Source organism: Lissotriton helveticus, chromosome 5_1 (assembly GCF_964261635.1).
Source record: "Lissotriton helveticus chromosome 5_1, aLisHel1.1, whole genome shotgun sequence".
Lineage (NCBI taxonomy): Eukaryota > Metazoa > Chordata > Amphibia > Caudata > Salamandridae > Lissotriton > Lissotriton helveticus.
This window is the reverse complement of record NC_136065.1, coordinates 336915458-336936784: the sequence shown is the minus strand read 5'-3', so window position 1 is coordinate 336936784 and position 21327 is coordinate 336915458. Positions and strand designations below refer to the sequence as shown.

Here is a 21327-nt window from a genome sequence, read left to right as displayed (position 1 = left end):
CTGAGCTGAAAGGAGGCAGCTCCTGGTGGGGTTTTTATCCTTCTTAACATCTTATACCTTTGACTTCCATCGTGTACCATCTTATCAATAAATACCTATTCCTACAAGAACCTACGTCGACATGATCTTCATTTACTTCACTACAATAAGGTTAAGAGGACATGATTCATCTGTGATGCCCTAGTTCTTGAGATAGGCTTCACGATGAGCTCATATTCTTAATATTTTCCTTTAGTGCCTTGACCTTCTTTGCAAGGCTAGTGATCTCACGTTTTTGTATCTTTAATGACAGTGAGTCGCAGAGGGACATCTCAGGTTCTGGGCTGAAATGGATATATTATTTTGGCTTTCTAGACAGGCACTCTCTCCTGGCTTGTTATCAACTTTTAGTCCCAGATATCTAGCTGCTGACGTCTTGTGTAAGGAAGTAACCTTTTCCAGAGTCCCCCACCAGATTTTTCAGCCTCAGTTCTTCCCTTCCCTCTCTATCAAACGGCCTATCCATAAAAGGTGGTTGGATGGTGACTGACTGAGTTAGTAGTTGCTGTCACCTGCATGTGACACTGAGCTTTTGGTCCTGGGCAGGCTTTCGGGACTCTAAGCTCTCATCATTCTCCCTCTCAACCTCCTGTCTTCTCCTCCTGCCAAGTCTAGCCATGATTGCCTGGATCCAGCAGCTTAGATGGGGTCAAGATAATACAGAAAGGAGCAAGTACCTCTGAGCACTTGAATCCTGGACACTACCAGGAGCCTTTTTTGATCAAAGAAAAAGGTTGGCCAGGATTGAGTGTGGATCTAAACTGTGGAGTCTCCTCCTGGCTGGCCACCACCGGACATGTGATAATCCTTCTTTTAGACAGGCATGATTTAAGATATCATAGACCCCTTACTTCATCGTCTCTCTATGAATAGTCTCTCATGACAGATCACATGCACACCCAGAAAGTCAAAGAAGAGCAATGGAAAGGCAAAGGCAAAACCTAGAGAGCATGAGGAAATCAAAAACATATGGAGACAGGTGAAAAGCGTGAATACAAAGTAGTTGCGTCTGTCAGCATAAGGCAGACATCAGAGGTTAGAATAGGAAGTAAGGGAATAACAGGACTTTAGGTTAATCAGCACATAAAGGTGGGAAGCCAAAAATCAGTGAACTTGTAGTTTTAGTTTTCTTGTGCTGGCATCTTCTAATCAACAAACTTCCTCTTTCAATCCAGCTTGCCTGCCCCATATGTGTTGCTTGTGTGTCATATATGTCTTTTGTGACACTATAGGTGTTGTTTGTCATTTATATTCACTGCATTTTCGCAAACACGTTTTGTTTGTTTTTTCTGGACACATTTTTCTTTAGAGCTTGATGGTGCCGATGATGAGATCAGGGCAATCCTGGTGAGTACCTGCCAGGTTCCCGTTGGTGGTGCGCCCGTGAGGTGCCATCTCGCTCACACACATTTTTTCTTTGTCTATGCTTGACATCTGGGTGTGTTGTTGTTGTCTCACAACTGTTGTTGTTTTATACAAGGGACTGGGCGAATTTTAAGTTAGGCACAGTGTTAAATGTACCTCCAACCCCGTGACTATAAAGTTGAGGAGGCGGTTGTAATGTTTTACAACATAAGATACATTTAAACAGGAACAGTGTAACGCGCTTTGGTGGTCTAGGTCATTTTTTGATAAAGTATATGTTGAGTGGAGGGCGACCTATGGCCAATTTTTCCCTCTAAGCTCCTTGTTGTAATTACTCAGGTTAAGCCACACAAAGGGGGAAAGGACTGAAAGGGCACCTTGCCTTGCGAAATTGATTCACCAATGAGCATAGTCATCCTCTGTTACTGTAGCTCCTTGGTGGGTACTTTCCCTGTGTCCCTGAATTGGAGCATCTGCTGAAGGACGCATTTTCAGGTGCTTAAAGACTTTTAAAAGTAATTTTCCAATTAGGGCAGGTCACATGATTTGTCAATCTTTCCAAGACAAGTGATGCAGAGGCATGCTTTCTGATAAGTCCAAGGTAGGTTTCCTTATTAGGTATATGAATATTACACACATATGAGAGTTTCCTAAAGGTGAGCAAAACTAATTATTGTGTTTTGTATATCTCAGGAGGAGTCCTGGAAGATATGGGTCCTTCATCTGCGGTCAGATTCAGGCAGGTATACGTACCTAGAGGAATAGACCAACCAATTTCTAGGGCGACCAAAAGCTTCCATGTGTTGTAATCATTCACATGCCATGGTTATAGGCATTGTCTGATGTTCAGTGAGGGATCTGTGAGTGGAGAAGGTTTCCCAGAAAATCAGGTATGGTCTGCTTGAAGTGAGATTTATGAGTACAGGTGTTGTGTATAGAAGGAGGTGTTCATGAGAGGAGGTATATTCTGCGGATGGTGGTTTCATCTATAGCTGGAGGTGTGAACCATCAATGGAACTGTATATTACATGCAGTTGAAGGTGAGTCACTTGGTGGTGTGACTTATGAGTGGATTTGTGGTCTATGAGAGGAGATGAGCTGTACAATACGTGGTTGATATATGACTGGAGATACAGAATATGTTATGCAGTGGTAATTGTAGTTTATGGGAGAAAGTCTGGTTCAAAAAAGTAGGTGTGGTCTGTGTTTGGAGGTGTGCTCTATAGTGGCAGGGGTAAACTATCATTGGCTGTATGGTATGTGGTATGTGATTTACAAAAGGAGGTGTGGTCTGTGGTAGGAACTGTGACCTGTAGTGGGAAGTGAGGAACTATCTTTGGCTGTATGTTATGTGGCTGTAGGTATGGTACATTGAAGTAGGTGTGGTTTACGAAAGGAGATATGGTTTGCATTTGGCGGTATTATCTATGGTTTGAGGAGTGGACTATTATTGAATAGTATGTTATGCAGTCGACAGTGTGGTCTGTGGCTGATGGTGTGGTCTAGGCGAGGAGTTGGTCTACTGGAGGAGGTGTGGTCTAGGTAAGGAAGTATGGTGTGTGGTTCAAGATGTGGTCTATGACTGAACTGCTATTACCAGTGTGCTGTGTGGTTGTGTGTGTGAGCTGTAGATGGGAGTTGCTGATGTGGCTAATGTTAGGATCAGGGTGTGATCAGACTCGTTTAAAACATTAATACCTTTTTTCACGTTTTGTGCATTACTTACCTATTTTCAAATCACTCTCCTGGTCGGGGGGAACTTCTTTGAACTGGAAGGGAGACACATCGCTCCACATGTCAAAAGCAGCAACAATCCCCTTGCGTGTGTCACTTTCGTTGATCAAATTTCTTGGAAATGATAGGATTCTGTGAATACAAAGTAAAGCAACCCCTTAATAAAACTTCTTGGACGAGTCCTTGACTTGCCAACAAGCCAGTGCCTCATGGCCATCAAGTGTTTGCTTGGGTGAAAACAACAATAAATCAAATGTGGTAGCAATGTTCTAAGCCTTTGTTTCATTCTGCAGGTTTTGGAAGGTTTCGCTGTGAGCTTTAATGGAGTTTGAGAATTCCAAGACTATTTAAGTAAAATGTTCTTAACTTAGTTTTTTTCCCTATTTGCGTATGTCAACAAATATTTATGGTGGTTCTAGAGCCTTCACGGGGAAACTTATGTTCATTCACTATATTGGATCACTTTTCCTTCAACTAAAACTTCACAACAACTTCAAAACTAGTTATTTCTCTTTGAGATGAATGTCCGAATGAGGTCACACGCTGATGGGACGAGCGGTGTGCGACCTCATTCGGACATATCTCTTTGAGATGAATCCCATTCCTAAATGCCCTTCCTTCAGAAAGTCTTGCACCATTCTCTATGCAGAAGGCCAAACCCTGAATTTTTAGGGGAACAATAATTTTGGTGAGCATTAAAAAAAAACAGCCTTAAAGCACCTTACAATTACTTGTTAGCACTACTGGGCCTGTCCTCACACCTAAGAGCAGTTACAATTTCACCGTAAGACTGCAGAAAGTTCTCCAAACCTCAGACACAACACACAGTGCTCCCCTCAAAGTCCACACTAAAAACCCTAATTCCCCCAACCATGATCATCTAAATGGATTCTGTGTTACTCACTCACTGGCAAAACACTTTGTAGCCTCAACATGAGTACGAAAGACCGTTCAAACGCTGCCATACAATACAATCACACTGTGTCGATGGCCACACTTGATACTTCTCTTTCGGCATGAAGGTCTCACGCCTTTTTATAAAACATTTTGTTTCATATGCTTTTTGTCAGGTTATCCATTCAACAGAGACCATCGGTTTGAGCCCCTTTTCTCCGCCTCTCTCAACCTCACCATGCGTCCTCTGCCTTTATTTCCACATTTCCTCCTTTACTCGTCTGTCCCAGAAGCAAAGAGGTATAATAAGAGGTCCACAAGGAGACAAGATTAATGTCAACCACATCTCCCTCATCTCCTACCTGTTGCCCACCTCTCCCTGGTCACCTACTTACCATAATTATCATACCTCCTTACCCCTTAAAACGAAGCAGCATAAGCAGGCCGCCACAGCACGTGGTTTGAGCCGTAAAGCTAGGATTTTTAGCTGGATAAGATTTAAAAGCAACTTTACAGTGGAGCTGAGGGTTGTCTCAAAGAACTGTATTGAGAAACCTAGTGGCAAATGAAGCATTTTATGGAACACTTGAGTTTTATTGTTGATCAAAAATAGAATAATGTCTCAGACATTTTGACAAAGGAAAATGTCCTACCAATAGTAGCCTTTTTAGACACATTGGCAGAGTATCCCTAATGAAAACAGAATACAAATTCAAAGCAACTTTGCAGGAAGGCTTACAGTTTGTACTACAATGAGTTTTGAAAATATTATAGGCAAATCGGCCATTTTAAAGAATACTAAATCAGTAACATTGGTCAAATCTGCATATGGTAAAATACAGTTACAAGCGGAATTAAGGGCTCTAGCCAGGTAATATTGGGTAAAATAGTTTCAAATATAGCATTTTAATCACACTGAACAAGTAAACTTGTTTAAAACTGGCAAATTTACCAAGCGGTTTGAGGTGCCCTCGTAAGAATAGTTTAGGAAAGGTTTTGTCAAGTGGCACATTTTAAACTATACTGGATCTGTAATACTGGGCATAACGATGTAGGTTTTAATGCATTTTATGGATCTAGAAGGGGGAGTTCCTATATGGGGGAAATTTTTTGGGGAAATTAGCAGTACATTTTGAAGCACACAGGCAAATTAACACTGAGCTCCTCTGCATAACTATTTGACATTCGATTTTGCTAATCCCCAACCACATTACAGACTGCCCGATGATCATAGACAAAGGTGACACCGTAGTCCTCATCCTATTGGATCTTTCCTCAGCCTTTGACATTGTCTGCCACCCCATCCATATCCAACAACTGCACAAAGCCAGCATCTGAGGTCCCTCATTTAACTGGATTTGCTTCTTCATGACAGGCCGCACCCAGTCAGTCAAACTGGCCCACTTCACCTCAGACACCGTCAACATCATCTGCAAAGTTCCATTAACCTACAAGACACATCATCTAAGTCGGGCTCATATAGGCATTCCCCGCCCCCCTTGCTAAGTCAGTACCAGATCACATCCATTTCAGGAACAGAAACTCTGGGTGCTGAGCTTGGAGTTGTTTCTGTGGATTTGATTGACAGCTTTAAATAAATTGGATAGCCCCAGTTTGAATGCGAACCTGCTGATTCAGTGAACAATTCAGTGAACACCTCGGTACACACCACTACTTGAATCACAGAGGTTGAATCACTCTCAGAGCTAATGATATTCAACAGCAACAATGATGATGCTATTGAACAGTCTCCTAAAAGATGAAGGCATATTTACATGAAGATATGTAAAGTTCCGAGACACTAGGATGTTCCCAAAATAATTTAACAAGTGGTACATTAGGGATCCATGTGTTATTTGATAAGTAGAAGTGATTCATTCGGAACAAAATTGGTTTGACTCTACATGGTTATTTTTTCTGCTTTGTCCTCTGCTATCATTAGGAATTGGCCCTCAAAAAGATCCACTTGCATAACAGGATCATCAATAAACAAGAAAAGATGATATCATGATTACATTTTAAGTCGCTCATATCTGATGCAATTAGCTTATCCAGTCGTTTTTTTTCTTCTTTATGTTCTATCACCTAGAGCATTTTGCCATGTTGAACCCAGTATTACAAGTGGTATAATGCAAAGAAGGGGACTAGATGTGCTGCTCATAATTAACTACAAGTAATGCCTAGAGACCATTTTCTACGCACATCTGCTTCACACCATAAATGGCTCACAATCAGAACTTTATCAGATTCATAGCTGCCAAATCCGCCCCATTTGTCACAACTTCAATCAGGACTGGATCCATCATCAACAGTATGTTGCATTCTGGGACTTGTAGTTCCTTTTAACATTGTAAATGTAGTTCAAAACTTCCAGAATGTTAAGTGATGTTGGTCTAAAACGCCAGTACTAGCTGTAGTTGTTACCCATAAAATGGTGCTACTTGGCAATTAGCGCCACATAAAATAGAACCACTACTACCCATGGAACACTACAAGTTGGGAGAGGATGTGGCGTGATGGCCACAGCTGCCAATTTCGGAGCCAAGGAACTAGGTTCGAGTCCCGGCATGGCTCAACATCCTGTTATTCTGGGCAAATCACTTAACTTCCCTGTGCCTACCAAAATGAGTGTGTCCTTAACTGGTGCTATAGACGCCGGTGCTGATGATTAAGCACCAGTGCTGAGAACCTGAAACCATCAGCTCAAATTAAGCACTGACATCCTGCTGTTCAGCAAAACCTTTACGTGCCAATGCCATGGGACACTTATTGAAACGGATCGGCTGAACAGCAACAGCTTGTCTGCCACCCAATTGAATAGGGATAACCCTACCTCACGGTGAATCGGAGTGAGAGGCATCCCGAGGTAGCCCAATAAGTGTGATTGAATGAGAATAAGTAAGAGTAAGTTCAAGAGAGTGAATTATAATGAACGAGTGCAAGTGAGAAATTTGATGTTGATCTTTATTTCCTGTTACCCATCTAAAGCTTGGATATTCAAAGTACTATTTGATGTGTCTTTCCCCCCGAATCTTATAAGTCCTTTATGCACTTTTTTAAACTGTTTTTTAACCCATGACTATGTTACATTTTTATGTGTGATTACAGTTATGTATTATATTTCTATGTACTATTATGGTCTATCGCTTTTAGTCCGAATAAAGTTATATTGAATTGAGTACAAGTGAGTGCAAATCAATGAGAGTGAGTGCGAATGGGTGTTAGTGGATGTAAGTGAGTGTTAGTAAGAATATGGTGTGATGTTGTCGAGTTTGCCCTCCTCTGAGTCTGCGGGAGTATGTAAATGTAAATGTACCGGTATTTATAGAGCGCACAGCTACTTCCCTGAGGTAGTGTCCCGGCGCTGTCCGTATACCGCTTAGGAACCCTTCCTGGTTTTCCCTGTGAGTGTCCACCCCTGGGCACCCCCAGGGTGAAACCAGGCATCCCAGCGCTTTTGGGGACGTTGTGGAGATTAAGCAAGCTATTGCCCAGAGTCGCAGAGTGGGACCCATGATTAGAATAGGCACCGAGGCGAGAATTATCAGGTCCGAGGAAATTGAGCCCAAGACCAGCCAATGCGGGTATTGAACCCTGGTCCCGGGCCAGACCTCTGCATCAGGGTCTGCCGCTCTAACCATTTGAGCCACACTTCTCCAAGTATGCAGGTGCCATACGGGCACGTGACTTTGACGAACGTGTGACTATAAGCCACTGCCCCCCATCGAGACCCATGTTGTGTGGTTATCCAATACTTTACATACTTACGGCTTTCAGAAATTCTGCAGGCTCAACAACAACTGTGAGTTTATTTGTTTTTTTCCACCACAGGTTAGGGTGCACCTTAGCGTGTGCATACCGCCGTGGTGTGCTGGTCCTGACGAATGCTTCGCTAAGAGCATTATGAAGCAGAAACATGTTGACCAATTCTTCTTTTCACAGTAGGATGTACCTGGTCAATTTAACCAGTTATTAAAGCACCCAATACACTTGTTTTTAACTGTGCCTAGTTTTCCACCATTAAAACGTTTTGGGAATAAAACAAAGGCATTTTTAATCACTTTTGTCACTCACTTATTGCACTCACGCCATACACCAAAAAAGCCTGCTCTGCTGTAGACAGGCGTTGTAACACACTAGAGAGGAACTCGGCCTCTTTGATGGGAATCTGATGATGAAGCATGTCACCAACTAGGTTGTTGAGTGAGGGTTCTTTTATAAAACAGGAGTGATATTTCTTGCTGGCTCTTCTCTTGTTGATTGCACTCTTTAGTTGTTGAATTGAGTTTGCCATTGGCCATAGCATATGTGGAAGAGTGTGGCTCAATGGTTAGAGCGGCAGAACCTAATGCAGAGTTCTGGCCAGGGACCAGGGTTCGATTCCTGCCTTGGCGGGGTCTCGGGCTCAATTTCCTCGGACCTGTTAATTCTCACCTCAGTGCCTATTCTAATCACAGGCCCCAAGCTGCGACTCTGGGCAATAGCTTGCTTAGCCTCCACACCGGCCCCAACAGCGCTAAGGATGCCTGGCTTCACCCTGGGGGTGCCCAGGAGTGGACACTTCACAGGGAAAGCCAGGAGGGGTTCCACAGCGGTATGAGTATCATCAGCGCCAGGAAACCTCATAGGCGACACCGCAAGGTGACCGTCTGGTGACAGTGCGCTCTATAAGTACCATGACATTTACATTTACATTTACATATGGAAGCTCCTTCTTGGCTTATAGAGGCATTCATGGCAAAATACTGACACTTGCATGCTGTTGACAATTCTTAGCTGTACAGGCACCTGTCACAAGATACTGTCACTTGGATACTGGAGGTGATTCTTGGCATATGGGGCATCCACAAAATATGTTGGCGCTGGTACATTGGAGTTAATTAGTGTCATAAGAGTAGACTACCATGAAAATAGGAGAGAGGCAAACATGAAAAAATGCTGACCCTCACACACTTGAGTTAATTTTTGACATAAGGGCCACCTATGTCATATTGTAGGCATCAATGGCAAAATTCTGGCACAGGCAAACTGCATAATAATGTTGGACATTAGGGGCCTCCATGGCATACAAGTGGCACTTATGACAAAATGCTGGCACTGTCACAATGGAGGTCTTTTTCTTTTAACAAACAGGGGCACTCAGAGCAAATTTTGAAAAAACATAGGGTCAACTCCCGAGAAGCACTAGGTTTAATTGGCTCGGCAAACCATGAAAATACTTTCATATTTAGTTAGAGCCCTTTCAGAGCCTATGGCCTTTTACAAATGTATGTGAAAATTGTGTTTAAATCCACCTTATGCGATACCAAAGGGGATGATGGACGGAGCGTTTGAGCAAATCAAACACTCACCCCCAGTCAACTCATCTGGGTTTAATCAATCACCATTCTTTAGCTCACTCCACCACCCCAGTTCAGACATGGCCATATGCAAATCAGTCTGACCCTGTGCCTAATGGGAACAGTCCAGCCCGAACTACCAAGCCATGTCTTCCCTGGACCGGAAATAAGCAGCCTGGGACCGGTTTTGGGCTCATAACCCTCATCAGCCAGGCTATCTTGAATCCAGTGGCAAAGTGAGCAAGGGACCCACGTCTGGGCATGCCCTGCCAACTTAGGGCGAACAAAGCGATACCAAAGGGGATGATGGACGGAGCGTTTGAGCAAATCAAACATTCGCCCCCAGTCAACTCATCTGGGTTTAATCCATCACCATTCTTTAGCTCACTCCACTACCCCAGTTCAGACATGGCCATATGCAAATCAGTCTGACCCTGTGCTTCATGGGAACAGTCCAGCCCGAACTGCCAAGCCATGTCTTCCCTTGACCGGAAACAAGCATCCTGGCACCGTATGACCAAATTTCTTTTTAAACGTTCTCAGGTAACCCCCCTTAAACTATCCTAGAAGAAGTCTCTTCAATTGTTTGCTACAAATCAGGGCATATGTTAGTCTCCACCACTTTCAAAGATCATGTCAGTACCCTAATGCAAGTGGTGTTTAAAACAGATGTTTGTTTGTTGTGTTGTGTTGTTATATTAATCATTTAGTTATTATGGAACGTCAGCGATATCAACCATTGTGGTATCATCATGGTTAACATCATTTGATATCACTTTCAGGGAAGAGTAGGGAGCCATAAGTCATATGATGTCCTTTCCTGTGATGTCATTAAAGTCAAAGGGTGCATGATGTCACTTCCACTATCCCTGACATTTCAACATGGTTGAACGGGATTCCAGGAATGTTAACGCTGGGGATGTGTGGACTTACCAAGTGCAAGCCCATACCATTGGTAATGAGACCCTGAGGTTGAGATCCTACACAGATCTCCACTACCGATGTGGCTAATGAGACCCCTTCCCATTGTAGGCTCTTTATATAGGTTTCAGGGAAGGTCCACTGTGAGAATTCTAAAATGTATTAAGAAGCTTTAGAGTCAATAATACAGACTCACATCTGGCATCAATGTGGAATTTCGATCTCATAGGAGAACTATCTGGTAGGCCAGACAGTCACATGAAAATAGTTTCTATCTTGTTTCTATGGACAGGTGATACATATTTTCAATTATGTGCTCTTTTGCCTATTCCTAAATCTTATGTAGAATATTTATAGTCGGTTGATTATTTCCATGTTCCCTTTCAGCTGGTCTACTTGGGCCTTTCCTCCCTTCTATATCTAATCAGTTACACAGCGATTTTATCCAAGTACATTATTGGGGAAATGCATTTTCTTAGACAACAGTGAGTATACATACACTGACTTACTAATATATATTTGCACTTAAGTTTGTTCATGGCCATCATCCCAAAAACCTGATGCCAAATCATGTGCCCGCCATATCACTTTTATTAACAGTTAGCTCAGTTGAGAGTCCATGATAAACCATTTCTGAACTGCCGACACAGGATTTTGCTGCATATGAAAAGGCTGCAAAAATCCATAGCAGCAGCTGCAGAGACGTCCATCTCAAGAGCAATTCAGCAGGCTCAGAATGACACAAGGGCTGGGCAATGGTGACCACAGAGAAACGTGACCCCCCAAGAACTGTAGCTGTATTTCGTCTTCAAACTCTGTTTTTTCCAGCGTGGTATACGTATACAAAACATGTAAAACCGGCCAGAGGATTCACATTTAGTTTCTGTGGAATTAAGAAAAATCACCCATCCTTATCTACAAGTAGTAGACTGTCACTGTACCCATCCCTTGAGCAGCTGATCACACACGGAATCAGGAAACTTCAGAACTCTGTTATTGAGCTAGTTATTTGATATCTAGGCACAGCCCATCATGCCAATCCAAAGTGGATAAAACACTAAAGAAAAACACATTTGACATGAAATGGGATGACTACTGCTAAGAGAAAGAATGAAGTAGTGTTAAAGGAGACTGGCGAGGTCTTACTTGGAATATAGTATCCGGGTCTGCAAGGAGAAGCTCAAAAATGATCAATAGACATTTATTAAGCCAGAAAATATGCAGGATGTGCACCAGGAATCAGGAAGTTGACTTCACTAGGGGGGGCACATGCTAGTGGGTGGGCCTGGAGTGGTGGTGCCTTTGGGTTTGGATGTACTTGGTGTAGGTTAAGTTTTATGTTTGGTATGCTTGTGGCAGGTATCACTTGGGGCAACATACTTTAGGGGATAGCTGCACGTTTGATTGAACATGGGATAGTATGCATTTTGATTGAGGTTAAGCCGGGTTGAATACACAAAGTGTTGTATACAATTTTGGGTTGGTTTACTTGGGCTTGTGGGAGCAAAGGATTGAGTGCACTTGGCTTTGGGTGTACAGCATTTTGATTGCACTTGATGTTGGGTGAAACTGATATTCGATGAGCTTGGAGCTAAGAGTCCTTATGGTTAAGCCCGTTTTAGGTCGAGCCTAGGCAGTGTGCATGCACTGTCTTTGAGACATGCTTTATTAACACTGTTGGCTTAGACCCCGTTCACAGTTTTTGATTAGCTTATGTTAGTGTCCTTTAAAAACGTTGCCTTTAATTGGTTAATGTTTCACGTTTGTCCCAATTTTTTCACAATAGTTATCTCACAGGACTTGTCCTCTTCCACTTGTGACATTGTATTTTGTGTCTTTGGAACTTATTTTTTTCACTAAGACTGAGTACTTCCCACTTACCGCGGTAGCCAATTTACGGCCGCCGCGCTTCAATGTAATTGAGAACTTTCCTCAAGAGTTTGGTTGGGCTTGTTGGGCTGTTAGTATAGTTTTGGGTTGGGTGGGCTATTTTTGGGCTAGTTTTGGGCTGCTGCATTATTTAAACGGCCATTTTAAGTCACTATCCACCATTTGGTGGTAGTGACCCAGCAGCCGGTTGGGTGGTCCTGTGGGCGAATTATTTTAGTTCATTTCTTAGTGGAAGCGTTGCTTTGGCCTGGGGACTCTGCGCTACTTACTGCATGCCTTTGTCTAGCGTGGTGTGGGGCCTGCGGTGTCAGTGGCGTGCGGGTGGTCGTAATTGCAGGAGGCTACCTGTGGTCGGCGGTGCAGTTGAGGAATGGCGCAGTTGGATCATCCCCGCGTAGCGGAGGCTTTCTGCCTGCTGGAGGTGGCGGGCCGCACCGACTTACTGCAGCCCGGGATCAAGGTGAGGCCGCCGCAGCACTCGGCGGCGGTGCTCGCAGTGGAGCCGCCCCGGTCTCGTCAGAGGCTGGGTGCGGTGGAAGGGGGCCGCGGGCAGAGGGCAGGGAATGGCGCGAAGCACGCCACATGTCAGCAGCGGCCGCGCCGACGGTGCGCAAGAAGGGGGGAAGGTGGAGCACAGCTACGAAGCCTACCCTGGAGGGCCCCAAAGGAAGGGGGCAAGGCGTGTACAACGTCGCTGGAGGGGGGAGGCGGTGTGTGGTGAGGGGGCGGGGCACAACCGGGCGTGTGAAGGCCCCTGAACTGCTGCAAGCAGAGGAGGAGGCCTGCGTGCAGGAGAGCGTGGGGGAGATTTCCCCACTGCTCATTGATGGCTCCGAGAGCGAGGGTGGGTGGGGGAGCATGGGGCGGGGGATAGTGCAGGCGGCGCACGTGGTGCAGGGGGGATAGTGGGGGGGCCTGCCCGTTCGCTGGCACCGGGGGGAGGTGAGGATGCCTACACGCGGGGAGTGGGGCGCGGAGGGGGGGTTCTGGCAAAGGGGGGCAGGAGTTGGATGCAGCCTGCCGGGGCTCGGGCACAGGTTGGTCCATGCTCTGGGGTTCAGGCACGGGGGAATGTGGGAGAGCTGGGGCGGTCAGGGGCCTGCAGGAGGGGAATGGGGGGAGCTCGGGGGAGAGGGGTTGGAAAAAGGGGGCGGGCTCTGGAGAGAGGGGGGGTGTCAGTGCGCCAGGAGCTGGAGGACTTAGTCTGGAGCGAGGGGGAGGAGGAGGGGTCACTTAAGGGTCTGGGGGGTGAGGCTGGGGAGAGGTGGGTGGGGGTCCAGGGTTGTGGCAGGATGCACCGTCGCGGCGGGGGGGTCATTCGTCGGGGGCCGGGAGGGGTACGGGGCGTGGAGGGCGGCAGGGGGCTTTGGTGGAGGGGGTGGACTTTTTAACCCCGGCATGCTGGACTCCACTTCTTTTTTCCGACAGGAACATCGGGTGAGGTGCTCAGGAGAGCAGCATGCGGCTCCACTCCAGCGAGGGGATGGGCCGGCTCTGTCTGGTGCGGGCGGTCGCGCTCCCACGAGGGACCGGACGATGGCGTCCTGTGGGAGGCGGGGTGGTAGGTCCCCGCCAGCCCCACCACGAAGGGTCGAAACGGCCACCGGGGGACCGGGGCGGAGGTCTGTCAGTAGTGAGCGGGACCCAGGAGAGAAGCAGGAAGAGAGGCGTCAAGAGAGTGTGGACTATGGGGAACTGCTGCATAATTGTAGGGAGAAGGCAGATCTCAGCAGACTGGAGCCCGCGGAGGGCACCCGATGGCGGGACTTGGCATGTGCGGTGGAAGGGGATCTGGAGGATGAGAGGTCCCGGTTGGATTATGAGGAAGAAAGCGCAGAGGAAGGGGAAATTAGGTAGGAGAAGGGGGCAGGTCAGGATGGGGGGGTGAGGAGTAATGTTGTTACTAGTCTTTTGCTGACCCGGAAGTGCGGAGCGGAGAGAGTGACGGCCCCCCCTGCTCAACTGGTTAAGCAGCGGGATCCAGTGCGGACGCCAGCCTTGACGCCAGGTTAGGAAGGTGGCAGAGCGGGGAGCGGGTCGGGAGGGGCCCGACAGGTCACTGTGTCGGTGGGGACGGATATGGAGGAGGGGGCAGAGGTGGCCCGACGGGGTACGGTGTCGGTGGGGACGGAGGCGAAACGAGGGGAGGAAGGGGTGTGCCGTAATAAAGGGCGGTATGTGAAGGACACTGGGGTGGGCCCGGACGGGGCAGGTGTCGGCGGGGATGGGGACGCGTAGGCAGTCGGGGGGAACAAGGAGGGTGCTGGGGGGGAAGGAGAGTCGCGGTCTCCCGGTGCGCAACCTGCCCTATATGGGCATCACCAAACCGCTGGGGGCGCACCTGTCATTAGCTACCAAGGAGAAGATCTGGAAGGGGGAATTCGTGGACATTCTGAAACTCCTCCACCGCGAGCTGACTGCGAAGGAGGGGTCAAAGGATGAGGAACAAGAGTTAGCCAAGCGGCCGAAGGTTCCTCTGACCAGAGAACTGGTCGGCGGGGTTTTTGATATTCGCCAGCGTCTATGGCGAGAAGTACCCGGAGCGGGCGGTTGCGCTTTTTAAGTATATGGATGTGATCCGGAGGGAGCAGGTCCCGTATGGGGGTTACGCATTGTTGCATTATGATGAAGAATTCCGGGCACGCATGGGGGTAGATCCGGAGGCGAAGTGGGGGGAGCTTGATTCTGACTTGTGTCAGCAGACCATGGGGGGCGACGTTTGGTAAGACGATCTACACGGCCAGCGGTCTACCGCTCGCGCCTCGCCCCTTTCCGGCCCGCCCCACCCATGGGGGGGTGGGGCAAGGGGAGGGTGTCGCAAACGCCAATGTCGGAGCTTGCTGGGACTACAACAAGGGTGCATGTGGCAGGCAGTACTGTCGGTTCCGGCATGAGTGCTCCAAGTGCGGGAAACGCATCCAGTGGTGCAATACTGGTGGGGTCGGGCGGAAATGCGGGACAGCAGTCCGGGACGTCCAGGACGCAGCCTGGGGGATGGGAGGGCAGAGGGGGGTCGGGGCTCTGGGAAAAGGCTCATACGCCGGTTAGGCAGGACCGGCTGGCAACCCTCCTGGCATCTTATCCACGGACTGACGACGCGGGTGTGTTGCGACGGGAGTTCCAGGAGGGTTTCCGTTTGGGTTACGAGGGTCCGAGGATTGCCAGGTGGACAGAGAACTTGAAATCGGTCAGCGTGCACAAGGCGGTGGTGCGGGACAAGTTGTTCAAAGAGGTGCGGGAAGGGAGGATGGCGGGCCCCTTTCAAGAGGCGCCGATTCAGGATTGGATTATAACTCCTATCGGCGTGGTACCGAAGAAGGAGCCCGGGCAATTTCGCCTGATTCAACACCTGTCATGGCCATAGGGGATGACGGTGAACGACTATATTTCGTCCGAGTTTTCCTCGGTGTCGTACTCGTCCGTGGATGTGGCAAGGCGGCTCGTGACGACGGTGGGGGAGGGTACCCTCATGGCAAAGTGCGACATCAATTCGGCTTTCAGACTGATTCTGGTACATCCGGAGGATCACCAGCTCTTGGGGATCCCGTTTGACAGGAACATATTTGTGGACAAGCCACTGCCAATGGGGTGTTCCATATCGTGCGCGTTGTTCAAGCACTTCAGTACCTTCTTGCAGTGGGCTTTCTCCTGGCACACGGGCAAGGACATGGTGACGCACTACCTGGATGACTTCTTCTTGGTGGGACGGCCTGGTTCGGCCGACTGCCAGCAGCGGCTGGACGGTTTTACGGAACTCATGGGCTACCTGGGTGTGCCCCTGGCGCCTGAGAAGACGCAAGGTCCCAGTACGGTGCTGTAATTTTTGGGAAATGAGCTTGACTCTGTGGCCATGGAAGCACGACTGCCAGGGGAAAAGAAGGCGCATATGCTGGCATTGGTAGATAACATTGTGCGGAAGCAGAAGGTGATTGTGCGGGAGGTCCAGGTGCTGCTGGGGCATTTGAACTTTGCATGTTGCGTCGTGCGGGCGGGCCGCACTTTCTGGCGGCTCGGTCTGGCGCTGTCCGGTTTGATGTTGCCACATCATCACTTGAGGCTGTTGGCGGGGACAAAGGAGTACCTGCGCATGTGGCGGGCTTTCCTGCAGCACTTTAATGGTGTGCCCATGGCGCTGCCGGCGGACTGGGAATGGGACGTCACCATTTCGCTGGATGCAGCGGAGGTGGGCGGTTTCGGGCTGTACTGGCGAGGGAGGTTTTGCGCAGAGGAGTGGCCACTGCGTTGGCAGCGCGGGGGCGGAGTATCGCCTTTTTGGAGCTTTTTCCGCTGGTAGTAGCAGTGACGGTGTGGGTGCGAGAGCTGGCACACAAAAGGGTGCTTTTCAAGGTGGACAACATGTCAGTAGTGCAGGTTGTCAATAGGCAGTCGGCTAGGGACCCACAGGCACTTAAGTTGATGAGGGTTTTCATGGTGCGATGTTTGGAGCATGACATTTTGTTTCAAGCCCGGCATGTGCCAGGGGTGGACAATGACATTGCGTAAGCTTTGTCTCGTTCACAGTAGCAGAGGTTCCATGGGCTAGCCACGAAGGCAGACAAGACCAAGACGCCGGTGCCAGTGGAACTGTGGTCAGCAGGAGAGACCGGGTCCTAGAACTGGTAAGAGCGTCGTTGGCCGTTTCTACCTGGACAGCATATGAACAGGCATGGAAAGAATTCTTGGACAGTGAGGCGGTGCGGCAGGGCGATCGCTGGCTGCGGAGTGAACAGGTGGTGCAGTTTCTGTTGGGGATGATGAACAAGGGGTTGTCGAGAGTGACAATTGTGGGCTAGTTGTCAGCTGTCGCTTTCATGGCGAAGTTGTGGTGGGGGTACGCGCCGTCAGCAGGGGAGCTAGGTATGCGACTATTAGAAGGTCGGGGCGAGAGAGAGGTGCCAAGGTGAGTCAACGTAGGCCGATTACGGAGGAAATGCTCAGGGGTTTTTACGGCTTTTGTCGATGATGTATTTTGGGGCGTTTCGGGTTTCAGAGATGGTGGGGCTAAAGGGGCGGCCTGGGGTCCTTTGGGGGCAGGTGGAACCGAGAGTTCGGGAGGTGGCGGCGTTGTTACGACGTTCTAAGACCGACCAACGAGGAACGGGGCAATGGGTGGTGATGGGCTCGATGGGGACACGTGCAGTATGCCCGGCGGCGTGGGGGAGCCTGTTCGCGTCCGGACAGAGGGCAGCGTCAGGGGAAGTATTTAGTCGGTTTCTCAGGGGTAGGGTGACTGGGGTGCAGTTGCTATGGGTTCTGCGGCACGCCCTACGGGCCATGGGTGAGAACACGAAGGTTTTTGGGACACATTGATTCAGGATAGGGGCGGCGACGGAGGCATCGAGACAGGGTTGCGGAGGGAGGACCTCATGCGGCTTGAGCGTTGGCTTGAGCGTTGGAAGTCGGACTACTACAGGACATACGTCAGGTTACAGGGGGTAGGAATGGAGAAGTAAGTGTCATTATGTTTCCGCTCTCTTACATGCGTGTCTTTGAAGGTGGAGTGGCAGGGCCGGACGCGGCAGTCATGTCTATCCTCATTATAGGACACTCATTAATAAAGCGAGCGGAGCGGGCAGAATGGGATAAGCAGCGGTGTTTGAACCTGGAATTGGACCTGAGGTTGTTTGATTGTCAATGGCAAGGGAAAGGGGACATGAGATGCATGAACTGTTGCCAGCTTTGAACAAGGTAGTTCGAAAGGGGGTCTGCCCGGATGTAGTTCTCATCCATCTAGGGGAGAATGATTTAGTTCAGTGCAAGAGCCTAGCTTTGGAAAAACAGATGAAGCGGGATTTGTTAGAAATATGGTGCCAGTGGTCCGGTTGCCATGTAATATGGTCAGAATTGGTACCCAGGTGGATTTGGAGGGGAGCTGAGCGGCCTGCGGCCGTAGATAGGGCACGCAGGAAAATCAATAGAGAGATGAGAATTTTTTGTGACAGGGAATGTCTGGGCAGGATGGAGCATCCAGAGCTGCGCTATGGGGCAGTGTATTTTTTTCGGGAGGATGGAGTTCACCTATCTCGATATGGGATGGAGCTTTATATTGTGCAGTTGAAGGAAGCCTTGGATAGGGTTCTGGGGGTACGCAGATATCCAAAGTGACAGGATGCCTAAGGTGAGGTCGAAAGCCGTTAGGAAGGTTTTCGAGTGGTGGTTTTTCTAAGTACTGGGAGAATTTAGGAGGTCTGGTTTTACCGTTGGGGTAGGTACAAGAAGTTATTTAGTTAGGTAGATAGAAAGTTGGCAATTGCAGGTTTGTGTTTATAATTGTTGCAGGGGGATCCATGTTTAGGGGAGGGGGTGGGGGGTACGTTAGGAGAAATATATTTAGCGAGGTTTAGTTTTGTACGGCACAGGCCAAGGGATTTATTTGTGAGGTGCACCTGCTTCCAATAAAGTGGCCTTTTTCACACCAACAAGCTGGTCTGTGGTTTGTGCTGCCCCCCTCTTTGTGGGCCCAATAGGGCTTTGGGGGTGGGGGGCGGCTGACCAGCAGGAGGCCTGCCCCTCCCGGGAGTTTTGGGCCTGGGGGGAGAGAAGCCAGCACCTCAGTTGGGCTGGTTGGGCTGTTAGTATAGTTTTGGGCAGGGTGGGCTAGTTTTGGGCTGCTGCATTATTTAAACGGCCATTTTAGGACACTATCCACCATTTAGTGGTAGTGACCCAGCAGCCGGTTGGGTGGTCCTGTGGGCGAATTCTTTTCCCTCCCTCCCTCCCAATGTTATGGTTCTGTCTAGTACTGGGGGGTTAGCAAAGTATTGGATTTATCAAGTGGTGGCATATTGAAGGGGCTCTGTTGGGAGCGAGTGCATCAGGAACAATTTTATTGTAAGGGGATTTGTCTCTGGAACAGGTGCTGGTGTGTTGTCAGGCCCTTGGGGTGGCAGGTTTTCTAAGTACTGGGAGAATTTAGGAGTTCTGGTTTTACCGTTAGGGTAGGTACAAGAAGTTATTTAGTTAGATAGATAGAAAGTTGGCAATTGCAGGTTTGTGTTTATAATTGTTGCGGGGGATCCATGTTTAGGGGAGGGGGTGGGGAGTATGCTAGGAGAAATATATTAAGCGAGGTTTAGTTTTGTACGGCACAGGCCAAGGGATTTATTTGTGAGGCGCACCTGCTTCCAATAATGCGGCCTTTTTCACACCAACAAGCTGGTCTGTGGTTTGCGCTGCCCCCCTCTTTGTGGGCCCAAATGGCAGCAGACCCTGCACATACCTCCGCTGAAAATAATGCTAGTAGCTCATGCATACACCACTGAAGCAAATTATGTTAGCAGTGCCCAAACATCTCGCCCGTGCAGATGCAGCTAGCAGTTCCCACGTATCCCACTGATGCAATTAGTGATACCCGTCCCTATTAAACCCATAAAACTGCAAAACAAAGAGGGTTATTACGGAAGCTGTGGTTTAGAGGGGGAATTTGTTACCGGCTGGAGGTAGAGGTCAGTTTGGGGAGTGAGGGTGGGCTCCCCCTTTCGTTGTTTTTACAGTAGTTATTTTAAAATCTCCCTCCACATATGTTTTTGGAGAAAGTTACACACCACAATTTTCTAAAATTATACTTAGCACATACCTAAGAGACGACATTATCTTTTTTCAGAGCCGAAAGAGGACGCAGTCATGAACGCTTTGGTGGCAGGAGTAGCCTTTTTACACCGTGAATTGTAGTCCCGCTTGATTAATGCTTTTCCCGGGCCTCCTTTAATTACTGACATGATGGTCATCTCATTAAATGATTGTATCATCCTATTAGGTGCGTTAATTTTCCACTGTAAAGCGTGCATGAAATATATTTTTTTAAACCTGTATTATAATTTCCCGTTGCTTGCTCTTATTCATTTGCCTACTACTTCACTGGTGCAGCATTTACCTGGCTGTCCTATCTTGTGGTCTCCACTGTCTCCCTGCTCCCTAACTCCATGCGCACCTCTGGGGCTCTGCCTCCAATACAGTGAATTCAGTCAGGGCCATATGTATCATGCCCAAATGCGTTCGCAAACGCCAAAATTCGCAGAATTTCAGTGTTTGCGAACGCATTTTCGCAAAATGGTATGTATAACACAAATGTGCATGCAAAATAAGGAATCGCAAAATTTGCAATTCCTTATTTTGCAATTGCATTTAAGGAATCGCAAATTTTGCGATTCCTTAAATGCAATGTATGAAGCTAAAAAAAATTGCTAATTGTCCCTAAGGAATCGCAAATTATCACCAACTTCAAGTTGGTGGTAATTTGCTAATTTCTTGAAAAATGCCCATTTTTGCATTTTTCAAAGTGCCATGTGATGCACATACATGCCCTTAGGGCATGTATGTGCACCACATGTGCACCCATGCTTATTTCAGGGGTGCATCAGGGTGTCCTTTGGACACCCCTGCACCCTTGAAATTATTCTCAATTTGCGATTAGCAAATTGCGAATCGCAAATTGAGAATAAATTCCCATTCCTTCCTATGGGCCTCCTGGCCCATAGAAATGAATGGGAAAGTATTCCTTAATTGCGAATTCGCAATTTGCGAATTCGCAATTAAGCAATATCAAGAAATCGCTAAAAAATTGCAATTTTCTTGATACATACCAATTAGCGATTCTGAAATAGCGATTTCTTAAAAATCGCTATTACAGAATCGCTAATTGGTACCTTGATACATATGGCCCTTAGTCTTTTCAGGCCTCTTAACTTGCTGCCACCTTACTGATAAACAAGCAGCTGAATCCAGCCGGGGAGAAGCGCGTGCACCTTCTCGTCCGTCCTTCCCTCCAGACAGGTGACTATACGTCTCCGTCCCTGGAAGGCATCCTTTGGATGCTTATTCCAGGGCGAGACCTAAAAAGGGAAGAGTGAAAAAGTGACAGAAGCAATTCTTCATGGAAATGGCAGGAAAGTTGGGTACAGGAGCAGACCCATAACATGAAACAGAAACAGAGCTGATAAGTGAGGGCCTCTGGTGTTGTCTAAGCCAGAGCGATGAGTCCGGATTTTTGTTCCGCCCTCATTTTTATGGTCTGGCTTGACAGCTCAGCTGTCACAAAACAATTATGTGAGTTATTATCATGAGAGGAAATTTGGCTCTGCCCAAATGTTGAGAGCCCTGATTACATCTTTTGTTTGGAAAGAACATGTGTGCTTCCACAGAAAAA

The 21327-nt window shown here is 47.9% G+C and overlaps 1 protein-coding gene across 1 annotated transcript in view; it reads right to left on the bottom strand.

Moving 5' to 3' along the window:
• Nucleotides 1-21327, bottom strand: part of MMP23B (matrix metallopeptidase 23B) — a 165446-nt gene that overhangs the window by 105261 nt on the left and 38858 nt on the right. The window contains exon 3 of the mRNA XM_078642426.1: nucleotides 3131-3270. Within this exon, the coding sequence (XP_078498552.1) occupies nucleotides 3131-3270 (140 nt within the window). The remainder of the gene's footprint in view (nucleotides 1-3130; nucleotides 3271-21327) is intronic.